The 13,602-nt window shown below is 53.3% G+C and overlaps 1 protein-coding gene across 3 annotated transcripts in view; it reads left to right on the top strand.

The window, feature by feature from the left end:
• Positions 1-13,602, top strand: part of SLC6A6 (solute carrier family 6 member 6) — an 87,239-nt gene that overhangs the window by 22,450 nt on the left and 51,187 nt on the right. Inside the window, exon 3 of one of the 3 annotated variants that reach the window (XM_021922670.2) lies at positions 8,557-8,890. The exons of 1 other annotated variant lie outside the window; for it this stretch is intronic. In XM_021922670.2, coding sequence (XP_021778362.1) covers positions 8,815-8,890 — 76 coding nt within the window. In that variant the 5' untranslated portion in view covers positions 8,557-8,814. Of the gene's footprint in view, positions 1-1,225; positions 1,386-8,556; positions 8,891-13,602 lie in introns of those variants that run through there. One more of the 3 variants, XM_031663109.1, reaches the window with a different exon arrangement.

The raw sequence follows: 13,602 nt of genomic DNA, 5'->3' as shown, positions 1-13,602 counted from the left end.
ACCGGCTGGAGATGCAGCTGATATTTTCCCAGTGTGGCAGATCTGCAGCCCCGGGGTGTTTGTTTCTGCCTCTGTCTGCACTTAGCTGGATGCTAAGAAGGGGCGGAGTCGAGGTCAAGTGTTGGTTGAACGAGGGCATGAAATGAAAGATGGCTACTCTTTCTTGGGCACGGAGTATCCTGTTTCTCCGGAGAGCAAATCCAATCGTGTATTCGAGGCACTTCCTTGTACCTTCCTTGTGTAATTCGCGATGACCCATTTTACAGATGATGCAACTGAGGCCCCCAGGGGGAAGTGACATTCCTGAGGTCACCACTTGCAGCTGGCAAGGGTCACAGTGTTAGGTTCCAACTAAAACCTTCTAGGTGATGCAGCATAGGCGAAGGATGAAAAGTAGGCAAAGCTTATTTGTCAGAGTCCCACAGGAGCTGCCTGCACTGGGAATACAGAGCCCAAGCAGCAGAGGCAGGGAGGGCCCCTCCTTTCCACCCACATTATCAAGAGGAATTATGTAGAACTCGGCCATCTGGGGGTCAGCAGGAACTGCTTGACCAAATAAATAGATGAGTCAATTAAAAAGGACAGATTTCTTGGCTATATATAGTTGTGGCCTAAATCTCAGGTATCCTTGCCCCCAAGGAGTAAAGGGAGCCGTTTTCAGATGGCCCAGGCTATGGACGAGAGAATAAGCTGATTACACCCTAGGCTGCAGTGGGTGAGACACTTTGCAGCAGTGAAAGGAAGCTCTAAGGAGGTGAGGGGTGGGTGGGGGACTCGGGGCAGGGAGGGTGGAAGGCAACAATTGCGTTTCCAAAAATGATGTGGGTTGGGAGACTACCCATGGTCCTTCCCCTCATCAATTTCGTTGAGATTAGTCACACCCCTGGATATCAGCCTCTTAATTTCTCCGGCCAGTCTGAATTTAAATGGCTAAACATTTCTTCCCTAGCCTGCAGGGTCAGTAGTTAGTAATCACGGCAGGTATGCAGGACTTTCACCAATTATGAGTGTAATTAAATGGGAAGATCCTTGCAAGCATTGAGCACTGGGCCTTACGCAGCCAGGGCTGTTAGCCGCTGCCCTTGTGATTGAGGCCAGCTGCCACCTGGTCCGTGAAGCTACTTTTGATCTGGGCTGATTCAAGAGACCTGGATTCTAATCCTTGAGTTAATTTGAAAACATAATTCCCTTGCCTCCTGCTGGTTTCAGTTTCCCCCTGTGTCAGGTTGAGGGGGAGAGACTTCCTGGTATCTAAGGTCACAACCAGGCGGTGCCCCAGAGCCCAGTGGTTACGGATCCAGACTCCAGTCCACCACTTCCTGGCTGTGCAACCTCGGTCAAGTCGCTTATTGATTCTGAGCTGTAGTTCCTCATCTCCATTTGGGGTAAGTCCCCCCAACCCATCTCAAAGGGTGGCTGGTTAAGGATTGGGTAAAATAATGTGTCCACCTGCTGATTCCCAAACCACACAGGCAAGCACGCAGCCCAGGGAGCTGGGACTGGCCACGAGGCTGGAGGGTTTTGCATACATTTAAAGCATTTCCAGTGTGCTTTTAAGCCCCATTAGACTCTAAGATGCTACAAAGTCTTGCTACTTTCGGACTAATTAGGAGAAAAGTAAGCAGCTGTAATCAGTGAAAAATGATTTAAGGAAAGAAAAAAATATTTAGCCTGATTAAAACATTTCTATTAGCTAGAATTATGTAAAGTGCCCATCACAGTGCCAGATAGACAATGTCAGCTGCAGTTATTATTTCAGCTATACCAGAACAGGTGGAATTAGGAGAACCAAGGGTTGCTATGACAATAAGCCGGGACCCTCCTCATCCCTACCTGGGAGGAGGGCTGGCCCTGCCCTAGAGCTTCCTGCGGTCTTGGTGAGGAAGAAGAAACTTCTGGACTGGCTTCTCAGGGGAAGGTGCACCTGAGGATGAGCAGGAATGTGTCTTCCAGGGCCTGGGAATGGCAGGGCCTCCCAGAAACGGCGTGGCGATGGGGAGTTCTGTGATAAAGGAACCCCTCTCTGGCTTTCGTTCTGCTGCGGAGTGTTCTTATGTGATGTACCTTCCTGGAAAACACAGCCGCCCAGCACCGTGCGCTGTGCTGGAAGGGGCATTGTGACCTCATGCTCAGATATTCTGAGGCACAGATAGCCTGGGTGCTGGGTGTCTTCCGCACTCTCTCTGGCTGCTTCTGTGCCTCAGTCTCCCCTGCCTCCAGTGAGTGAGTCGTGCTTGCTTGTCCACCCAAGTGCACATCTGCTCACAGAGCCTCTGCCCCTTTCCAGAACCACGTTGGGTTCCCTTCTGTGACTCATGCCCTGTGAGGTCACCGGCAACTGCAGTCACCTGAGAAATGGGGTTCAGTGGACTGTGCTCACAGTAAGAGGGTGCAGGGAGCCAATATGGGAGCCCTTTGGTCACATTTAATTCCTGGCAACCTGGGTGGCCCTGCCAGAGCCCCCAGTAGGATAAAGGTCTTCCCCAGAGGCCTGCAGCTTGAAGGAGGGCATGGCTCCTCTCACTGAGGATACTTGCCCAGGTCGCCCCCCCCGCAGACCACACTGGGAGCCTCTGTTTTCTCGCCTCAGCCCAAATCCTTGCTGCAGGCAGCCTCTCAGTACCTGAGGTGGGTACTGAGGTGGGTTGCCAGGTGGACAGGGGTTGGCGGAACCCTCCCATGGGGCCAAGGACCTCCATGGGATTTGGGGCTCTGTGTTTCCTAGGCCTGGGAGAGAGCTCCCCAAACCAGCAGGGAGCCCTGCTGGTCCTAGGACATCCAGGCAGCAGGGGAGGGAACTGAACATCCAGACCAGACCTAGGACATGGGAGACCAAGGCACTCATCGAGGCTCAAGCAGCCCTTCTCCACTTGGGCCTCCGTTTCCCCACCTGTGCAATGGCGACATTAGGCCAGATGATAGTGTTGAATTTCACAACCTACTCCAAATTCAGAAACAAAATTTGGATTGAGAGATGGAGTAACCTGCCCTCGGACTGGCACACTTTTAATTTTACCACCGTATGGGGATTTTTTTTTGAGTGACCAACTGCTCTCACCATGATGTAAAAGGAGAAACCACATACCAAAAAGTAATAATATCCCAAAAAGTATAAGGCAGTAATGTTAGAAGGCAGGGATACCTCACACTGTGGGCTGGGGAAGGCTTCATTCCAGAGTGGCATAGCCCACAACCTGGCCTTGGACAGCCACAGAGTAGAAGCCCTTTGGGGAGACCTAAAAGCCAACCACAATAATTGCAGCTGTCCTGAGTCCTGCTACAGGCAGGCAGCTCTTCCGGATTAGCCCCAGCATGAGTAGCTGTTCCCCTTCACACGTGGAGTTTTAATGTACACATCTCTGGGCACCTGGCCCTGTCCTGAGCAATTAACCTGGTGTGGTTGCCATCCACCCTGTGAAGTCGATGCCATTATCAGCCATGTTTTACAGCTGAGGAAACTGAGGCACAGAGCATATGCTGCCCAGGGTTGCAGAGCTGGGGTTTGAGCCCCATCACCCTGGCTTCAGAGCTTCCTGGCTAGCCCCGCCTTCCTTCCCAGGCCTCTGTCTGCTTACTGTATGTGAACTCTGGGCGTTAAGTTGTTGGGCTGACCTGTCATTCAATGGTGCCTAAATGAGGGGTCCTCAGTGCCCAAGGACCTTCAGCCAGGAGCTGTGGGGTTTCAAAGCTGCCATGTCGAGGGGTCCCAGTATCTGATTTCTGCAGTTGCAGCCATCCTGGGGGCCACGCAAGGTGATGTTCCTCTCCTGAAGGTTTTCTCTCCAACTGCCCGAGGTGTCCGCGGTGGCCAGTGGGTGACAAGAAGCTGCGTGGCCACCCTGCTCCAAGGAGCTGCCCTGCTGTTCCTTCCCTCCTGTGGGTTGTTGGGGCCGCTCTGCAGGTCCACAGCAAAGTCCTTTTCTACTCTCGAGTCCAGTTCCCAGCCCCTGTAACTTCCATTTCCCCAACTTAGCAGGTGCCACCATCCCAAGGGCCAGAAGGGTACTCAGTACTTTGCATGGGGAACTGCAGGCCTTGATCTGGCCTCCCCGCTCCTCCACTCTGCTTTCTTCCCTGAGATGCTCCCCTAACTGTATCCTAAGGGATAGGGGAGGGAGGTGATGGCAGGTTTTCCCATCTGTGCTCAGATCCCCAGGGAGCCACCAACCCAGGGAACTCACATTGCTCAGTCAGCAAGAGTATGGATGGGGACCCCAGGATCCCCCAGTCAAACCCATTGCAGAAGAGGAGGCTGGCCCCTGAGAGGCCCAGGGAGAGATAGTTGGAATAGAAGGGAGGGGGCAGCTAGGAGGAGGCCCAGGTGTCAGGGTGACACCCTGAATCTCAGAACCGGGGTGTTATGGTGACACCCCGAATCTCAGAACTGGTTGGCTGGTGTTTGGGCCCTGGTCTTGGCTCTGTGAGATGATCTGTAAAGCACTCGGCGGGCATGGCCCCCAGAAGATGCTCAGCAGGGCCTCGGCTCAGAGTTCAGGCTGCCCATGGTTTTAGGAAGAATGCTGGTCAATTTTGTCATCATCCTGATAGCTTGAACTTTCTAAGTGCCTGCTGTATGCCAGGCACTGTTCTAAGCAGTCCATACATGTTTGGTTCTTTAATCTCTCAACAGCCTCACAACTTAGGAACTGTTATTGCCCCCATGAAGCACAGACAGGTTTATTTATGGTGTGCAACTTTCTCTCCTGGGGAGGGTGCCTTCACCGAGAGGGGCCTGTGTGTGCAGGTGTGTGGGAGGGACAGTTGGGACCCTGTGCCTCCAGGCTGATGAGTCTCCTGAGAGCAGGTCTCAACCACAGTCCAGAGCGGGGCAAGCCTCACCTTGCTCAAGCAGTGTCAGCAGAGCCTCCGGTGGCCTTTCCTGCCATTGGTCCCTGTGCCTGGGGAGGTGGTGTTTAAGGGACAGGTGTTTCTGCTGTTGGGGAAGTCCCACCTGCTGCCTCCACTGGAGAAAGTGACCCGCCACTGCTGGGTGACAGCGAGGGGAGCCCCTAAGTCCCAGGCAATGTGCCTTGCAGCTCATTCCTGTCCTTGGAGACACTGCCTGGGGCCTGCTCAGCTGAACTGTGCCCCTGGCCTGCTGCAGAGACAAGGCCAGGCTTCTTTTTCCCTCTGTACCCCGCAGCCCCACTAGTTGGGGTTGGTCTCCAAGGCTTCTCCCCTCAGTATCAAATATGCAGGCCCCACTTAGCTGCCCAGCTCCAGAAGCCCTTGGTCCCCCCTGCCAGCCCTTGCCTTGATTTCTCAAACTCCCTTTCTCTTTAGCAAGTGGATAAAGGCATGTTGGCTCTGTCCTGGGTCCACATCTGGGCTCTGCCACTCGCTACAGAGTAACCTTGGCCAGGTCATTCTCCTCTGAGCCTCGTTTTCCTTATTTGTATAATGAGGGCCAAGGTCTTCATCTGCCAGGGCCTGGTGAGGAGCAGCAGCAATAGGGAATAAGAGACCCTCTGGCAAACTCTCAAGTCCAGGACAAATGGCTCTTGGGATGATCCTGGAGTTAGTGAGGCTGGCAGAAGTGAAACTCAGCCTGGCCCAGCCCCTAGATGCTCACGGTCTGGCAGATGAGACGTCTGTGCACACACGCACCACATGCACGCACTGTCATCAGCCAGCCTTAATCTCTTTCCTGAGCTGATTTTGTTTGATGTTTTGCCCAAGTGCCTCCCAGTTCATTAGCACCACCGTTCCCAACCTCACCTGATTTTAAGATTCACTTGGGAAGCTGGTTAAACAGGACAGATTCGTGGGCCCCCACCTTGAAAATTCAGTCAGTAGGTCTGCATGGGCCCAGGGATCTGCATTTTTAGCCAGTGTCTCAGGCAGCTCTGATGTTCCCCATGTGAGGATTCTGGTCATCCACTAGTCCCTCCTAAGATCCCAGAGGCTTCAGCAATGAATGACTTTACAGATTATGAGGCCCGTTTACAGGTCAAGAAACTGAGGTTTCCCAAGGAGAACTTTGAAGTTTATCCAAAGTTGCAAGTTCTGAATGAGAGTCCAGTGTCTGGTGAATGGTGGGGGTGATTTTTGCTGGAGGATGCTAAACGGAAGAGTCTTGGGTGGGGAGGAAGGGCTTTTGCGGGGAGGTGACACTTGGGCCAGGGTCTTCAAGGTGGGTGGGATGTACCTAAATGTGAGAGTACCCACAAACCAAGCAGACTTGAAAGGGGCAGTGCCAGAGAGACTCATGCTGGGCAAAAGGAGAAATAAGGTGGCAGAGATTGGGGGCAAGGCGGACCACTCTAGTGAGCCTGGGATTCCAAGAGGAGAAGTTTAGATTATTATCTAGGCAGCTGGGAGTCACTGAGAGTTCTTGAGCTGGGGGCTGACATGGCAGGCATTTGGGGTTTGCTAGAAACAAACCCAGCTAAGCAGGTGGGAGCAGAGGTCAGGGCATGCCTTCAAGGAGCTTCCAGTGGTTGGTGTGGCCTCTTGGGCCACACCACAAGTGACAGGCCATCAGAAGGTACACCATGTTCCCTGAACCCCCGAGCTTAAGCTAAATTGCAATGGAAGGTTGAGGGAGATGGCCACCACTGGGGGTTGCCCTGGGAGATGGCCTCTGCACGTAGGAAGACCACAGTTGAGAAGTGTCAGTCCTCCCTGCAGCCTAGCCCCACCCGAGTGTGGATTTTAGTGCTGAGCTTTTCTTCTGGCTGAGCAGTAACCGCTGTTAGGCACCATCTTGTAGTGCTGGAAGTTGCTGCCACCGCTGCATCAACAGTTGCCAATCTGATAGAAATAGATATGAGCCTCATCCACCCAGGTTTGGAATAAGAGCTTACATTCAGCCTCTGGCATCCACTGTGTCCCACCAGGTTGGGGTTGTCGGGAATGTCCCGCCCTCCACCACATCTTTCAGGCCTCAGTTTCCCCTCTGTGAAATGAGTTCCCTCCAGCTCTGATGGGGCTGTCTGTGGAGGAGGCTAGAGACTGTAGCTTTGTCTTGTCATTGATCTGCTGTGTGGCCTGGGCCTCGGTTTCCTCATCTGTAAATTGGGCTTGGATGTGGACGTGCCAAGACCTCTGAAGCCCCACTGTGAGTCTTTAATTTTGTGTGGGATCCCAGGGTCCCCTGGCACTTGGCAAACCTTTAGGGGCAGGAAAAATTAACTTGAAAGTCATTATGGGAAGATGCTCAGGAATGCACATATCATTTTAATGAAAAGTGATTTCCTAAAGATTTGGGGTTCATCTGTAGAGTTTTGACCATTTGATGGGAAACTGTGCTCAGATGTTGGGAGCACATTCTGGTCCACCCTTCCCCACTGTCCACAGCCCCCAGCATCTGTCATTGCAGTTTGCTCTGTCACCCTCGTAGAGGAGCCCTCAGAATGCCTGACGTGGAAGGCTGTTTGTCCCTACACGGAGTGTCCCCGGAGCCCTGAGCCCTAAACATTCCGTCAGAAAAATCCTCATCGTGCTGGGCCTTGTATTAATACCGGATGTCAGGAAGCAGGCCCCGGGTGACTGGGGAGTAACAGACAGTGACAGTACGGGCTGGGAACGCAGGGACAGAGCTGTCCTGGAGGCTGTCCCATCAAGGCTGTGAAGGGTGTCTGCTCATTAGGCAGGGGAAGAGTGTACCGGGCTGAGGGCACAGCACAAGCCAAGGTGTTGGGGCTTGAGAAGGCACAACGTGTACTTCAGCAACCCCTGGGGGTCTTGGGCTGGTTCTGAATGGTGGAGGGGGCCTAGGAATCGGCTTCCAGATAAGTAGAGCACGCCCCTGTGCTCCAGAACACAGCGGGCACCAGTGACCGACAGTGCTAGTTCCCCACCCTGTCTTGCTAAATCTCAGGCTGCTTGGTTCCTCTAGCACCACACTCTGGTCGAGCTGAATTTCTGAGTCCGAGTGAGGTGGGGCGGAGGTAGGAAGGAAGAAGAAAGTCCACCCTCATCGGGGAGAAAAACATGTTTAAAAGAGGAACAAGGAGGGGGAGGTTGTTTGCAAACATTTAATGAGGTAGGAGTTTCACATACTGTAGATGGGATATTGTGCCCATTTTAGAGAGGGTAACACTGAGACTGAAGAGAGAAGGTGACTTGCCCAAGGCTGTACAGCAGAGCGCCCTGGCTGGTTTCCATGGCACTGTGGCATCCGGCAGAGCCCTGGTGACAGAGTTGGGGGTGGTCCGGCTCCTGCACGCGCACCCTTAGCTGACTCTGTCATTGGGGCCTGTATCCTTCCAGCTTCTATAGAGCAAGGGAGGGGCTGCCCTCTGTCTGCTTTTCATAGCCAACAAGGAGCAGGGCTTTAGGGTTCTTACAGCTTAAAAGGAGAAGGTCAAGGAAATGGCAACCAACCTTTCTCTTTTCTTGAGTTTCTTTTTTGTGGCCTCCAGAAATAATCCTGGGCTCTGCAGAGCCTGTTTCAGGCTCATGGTCTACCCTACCCCGCCCCCATTTCCGGCGAAACCAGGCTGAGGGCTGGGCTGCTAGCGAAACTGACAGCAAGAGTGACAGCCCTGTGCTGTCTCTGGTGAGTCAGTGCCAGGAGGTGGCTGCTTGCTGACTCACCCACTCCTTCCGCAGGCTCCAGGGGCCCCTGCAGCAGCCTGACTCCAGCCAGCCCTGGGCCATGGGGGAAGGAGATGGAAAAGGGGCTTGGCTCCCTCCGACCCTTCACCCAGCCCCTGCACCCTGGAGCGGGGCTGCAGGCAGTGTGGCAGCTGTGCTGTTATTGGCCTAAACACATAGCAACAGGAAAACAACCCCAAAACTCCAGCCTCAAGAGCAAGTCCAACAGTGCACGACTCGCCAGGTCAGGAGCCAGGCTTTGCAGAAGCCCCCATGTACACAGAATCTACAGATGGGGCCGCTCTCGGCCCTGCCTCTGGCCATGGAAGCAGGCCTCCAGGTACCCAAGGTAGGCATTTGGTGGCCCTCCCTGAGCTCCTCTTCCTCCTCCAGCCCAGCTGTGGGTACCGAGTGCCCTGGAAGTCTACTGAGTGGTGTCCAGGGTCCCCTCAGACAGCATCTCAGGGACTTGACCTTCCTCTGTGCGTCTAGGCTGTCAGGCCCAGCTCTCAGGGGCTCTTTGACCAGAGACGTCTTTGAAGCCTACGCCTGACCAGACACAGAACCTCCTCCTTCCTCTGAACTTGTAGAATAATTTTTGCTTGTTTAACAAAACGAGCCCCCACTCCTTCTGTAGTCGTTAGTACTGTGAAGGTGAAGATGACCCAGTCTCCCTGTGGTGGCCCTGGGCCAGGCATGTAACAGGTGCTCCATCAGCCAGAGCTTTCGCCACCTCCCCCAGGGAGAACTGCCCCAGGTAAGCGAGTGCCTGCTCAGAGTAGAGTGGGCAGATGACTTCCCAAGAGCACAGCACAGCAAAGGGTGACCCTGTTCCTTTCAAAGCATGGCTTCGCCCATGGAGCCGGCAGGGTTTGGGCTTCCCGCACGAGGATGTTGTGTTTGTGCCACCAGCCTCAGGTGTTAGGTCCTTGGCCAAGGGGAAGACATTCCGGCCACCCACCCCACAGGTTCTCAGCTCATGGTGAGGAACCCAGGCGGCCGAGATGTGGGGTGAAGGACCCCACAGGCCCCACCAGAAAGTGTTAGCTGGGCACGGTAGCTCACATCTGTAATCTCAGCACTTTGGGAGGCCGAGGCGGGCGGATCACTTGAGGTCAGGAGTTTGAGACTGTCCTGGCCAACATGGTGAAACCCCGTCTCTACTAAAAATACTAAATAATTAGCCAGGTGTGGTGGCACACATCTGTAATCCTAACTATTCAGGAGGCTGAGGAACGAGAATCCCTTGAACCCAGGTGGTGGAGGTTGCAGTGAGCCGAGATCGCACCCTGCACTCCAGCCTGGGCAACAGAGCTAGACTCTGTCTCAAAAAAAAAAAAAAAGTCACAAGTGCCTGCAGGGAAAAATCCAACATGGCCCTTAAGTTCCCTTTCAGAGTAGAAGGGAAGGGTTGGCCAGGTGGTCAGGGACAAGCCAGGGCTTTTAGCCAAAAGCACTGAGCCCTTACTGGGGCAGCACAAAACTTGGGATAAATCCAAGTTCTAACTCTGGCCGTGGGGGCCCCGTCCCCTCTTCCTCTCTGCCTGCTGGCTGTCTGTTTCTTCACTAGGTGCACCATGGCCCTCTTTACACCTGCTGTTCCCTGCTCTTAGAATACCGTTCCCCCAGTTCTTTGCCATGCAGGTCTCAGCTTCAGTGTGGTTAAAAGCTTGTTCCCTAGAGCTGAGCTTCTGGGTTTGAATCCCAGCTGTATGACCTTGGGTAAGTGGCTTCACTTCCCTGGGCCTCTTTCCATCATCCCAGCTGCTGAGGAGTAAGTGAGTGAGTTGGTGCCTGGAAATGGCTTGGCACAGGACCTGCCTACAGTGAGTCCTCAGCGAGCTGCTGCTGTTATGAAATGTCACCTCCACAGAGGGGACTGCTTTGTTTACTTCTGTGTGGTGGGCACTGTCGTAAATATTTGTTCATTTATGTGTTTAGTGTCTATCTCCCCTTCTTCAGGCCAGCTTGGTGAGGCTCAACCACTGCCTCCGGTTCCTAGGGCAGTGCCTGGCACATAGTAGGGTGAATTGACAACCACTGCTTGCCAAAGCCACTCGAACCCTTATTCTAACCCTGGACCTCTGAGCTGCAGAGGGGAAGTGACTTCGCCTGCATGACCCAGCTTTCTGACCTCACCCACTGCCCTTTCCCCAACTTCGCTGCTTGGGCTGTGCTGTGGGGCACCTCTGTTTGGAGTATGGTGTGTGCCCCAAACACCTTCATCTGGGGCAGCGCCAGCCACCTTGCCTCATCTCGGCCCTTCCCAGGCCATCCTGCCACTGGGAGCCTGCCATGCCTCCAGCCCTCCCCCTGCAGCTGGCACGGTGGCTCTCTCATTGCTGCCTCTCCTCTGCTGCCAGACTGTGGTTCTCTGAGGCTTCGGGCCAGGTCCTGCCACTTCCAAGGAGATGATAAAACAGTTTGGACCCGGTCCCCAGACCTTGTGTTCACCTGCCAATGTTTTTATGAGGGGAAGGTGACAAGCTGGCTGTCGACTGAACTCATACCGTGCCTCACCACCCCCGGCGTTGTTCCAGAGGCTTGTTCTTTGCAAAACCTGCTCACTGTCATCCACTCTCCCCCAGCAAACCACAGACTAAGAAGAACTACCTGGTCTGGCTGGTCCCCGTCAAGAGGTCGCCTTGCCCCAGGGTGGCACCAAGGTCATGGAGTTGGGATGTGGGTGCAAATCCTGGCCCACTATCCTGTAGCTGTGGGACCTGGGACAAGGCTTCCCCCTTCTCTGAGCCTCAGCCTCCTGATCTGTGAAAGGCAAGGCTGATGAGGCTGGGGGTGAGGTAGAGGCTTCTCTGCAGGTTGAGGGCAGAGTGTGATCCAGGCAGGAGGCTTCTAGCGGAGGTCGGGGGTCTCTGAGGGTAGACCTGTACTTTGTTGGGGTGGAGGTTGCAGTTAAATCAGGAGAGGGGAGGCCCTCACCCGAGGATGCTGAACCCCAGGTAGATAACAAGCCCCTGTCCCAGAGATGGCATGCCGAAACAATTTCCTCAACAGAATTCACTTTCACTACAACCAGAATATTTTTGCTCATTGTTTCGACTTTGTTCCGGGCAAAACAATGCCTGGCTTCCTGGATGACCTCACCGGGACAAGCCATCGGGGCTGTAGGCCAGCCTGGTCAGCATCTCCACACGAGCCCTTTCTTCCCTTTGCCACGGCCACCTTAGGTGACCTGGGGGCAATCGTGTGACCAAAGAGGACAAACTGGCCACAGGCTGAGTCTGGCCCCCTCTGCATTTGTGTTTGACCCAGGTGGTGGTTTAGAAACTGAAAAATGTGTGTGTGCATACAACCCAGATTTCAACATCTCTCGAGAAGTTGGAAGATCCAGCCCTAGTGGGCACCAGTCCCAAAGGCACCTGCAGTAGTGGGAGCTGAGGAGAGCTGCCTGTGAGTCCAGACTCCTCCTGTCCCCTGGTTCCCACTCTTCCCTGCAGCCTCCCCAGCCCAGTGGACTCCTGTCCTTTGCCTGCCAGGCTTCTGGAGGCTTTGGAGCTCGCCACGCTTGAGTTAACCTTTCCTTGGGAGCAGATAACCAATAGATACAGACCACATGATACAATTCAATGATTCAGTCTCTTAAAGGTATACTTTTAAAATATATATAAAAGAGAAAAAAAAAAAAAAGCCTTTGATTAATTTCCACTTAAAACAGCTACTCCACTTAGAGTGGTGGAAAGCACTTCTACTTTATTATTATTTTTTTCATGTCTTTAGAAACAGGGTCTTGCTCTATCACCCAGCCTGGAGTGCAGTGGCACGATCACAACTCACTGCAGCCTCCAACTCCCGGGTGCAAGTGATCCTCCTACCGCAGCCTCCTGAGTAGCTGGGACTGCAGGTGCACACGACCACACCTGGCTAATTTTTTTTAACTTTTTGTACAGACAGGCTCCGACTGTGTTGCCCAGGCTTATCTGGAACTCCTGGCCTCAAGCCATCCTTTCACTTCAGCCTTCCAGAGTGTTGGGATTAAAGGTGTGAGCCACCACGCCCACCCAGGAATAGCACTCCTAATAACAACTCCCTTTTTTTTTTTTTTTTTTTTGGTGCTTAATTGTTAAACACTAGGGCCAAGGAGGGTGCCCTTGGCAGGCATCACTGATAGTTCCTGGCCATCCTGCTCACTGAGCCTTTACCTAGCCCAGAATCTATGGAGACAGTGGTCCAGGGAGCCCCATCAGAGCTCCTTGTTTGCTAGAGGAGGGCTCCAGTCCAGCACGCCATCTGTCCTGCCTGAGTCTGTGCTGTTTCATCAGCTGGCCTGGCCCAGCCCTGTGGCCTTTGGCACTGACTGCTCCCCAGGCCCTGTCCAGCCTCCTGAGCCCCGTCTCCATCATGTGGCCCTTCACTTCCCTGTTTGCCCTTGCCTAGTTCCCCAATTTGTCAGCCGGCTTGCAGCTGGCTCTTTAAAGACACCAGACCCCATTTCATTTTGTAAAGCAGGTGACCCATAGCAGCTGCAGTGGTTGAGAACATGGACTTCAGAGGCCAAGACGGGGCATTTGGAGCTGAAGTGGCCTTTTCCTCACCGTGTGACTGTGGACAAATGACTTCACATCTCTGTGCCTCATCAGCACAGGAAGGATGGTAGCAGCACCCACTGAGGGGATTAGCTAAGAAAACGAAAATGTGCTTGTAGTCAGTGCTCTTTTTAAAAAGATGCATATTCTGCTTGTATATATGGTCAGTGCTTAATAAACACAGCTATCTTTTTCTTAAAAGTAACTTTTTTTTCTTTTTTTTTTTCTTTGAGACAGGGTCTCGCTCTGTCACCCAGGCTGGAGTGCAGTGGAGCAATCATGGCTCACTGCAGCCTTGACTTCCGAGGCTCAAGTGATCCTCCCACCTCAGCCTCCCATGTAGCTGGGACTACAGGCGTGTGCCACCACACCCAGCTAATTTTTTGTAGTTTTTGTAAAGATGGGGTTTTGCCATATTGCCCAGGCTGGAAGTTTGAAAATTGATAAGTAAAAATTGTATATACTTATGGTGTAGAATGACTAGATCAAGCCAATTAACTTATGTATCACCTCACTT

The sequence above is a fragment of the Papio anubis genome, chromosome 2 (assembly GCF_008728515.1).
Source record: "Papio anubis isolate 15944 chromosome 2, Panubis1.0, whole genome shotgun sequence".
NCBI lineage: Eukaryota > Metazoa > Chordata > Mammalia > Primates > Cercopithecidae > Papio > Papio anubis.
The sequence above is the reverse complement of the archived record's forward strand: the minus strand, read 5'-3'. Positions and strand labels throughout refer to the sequence as shown.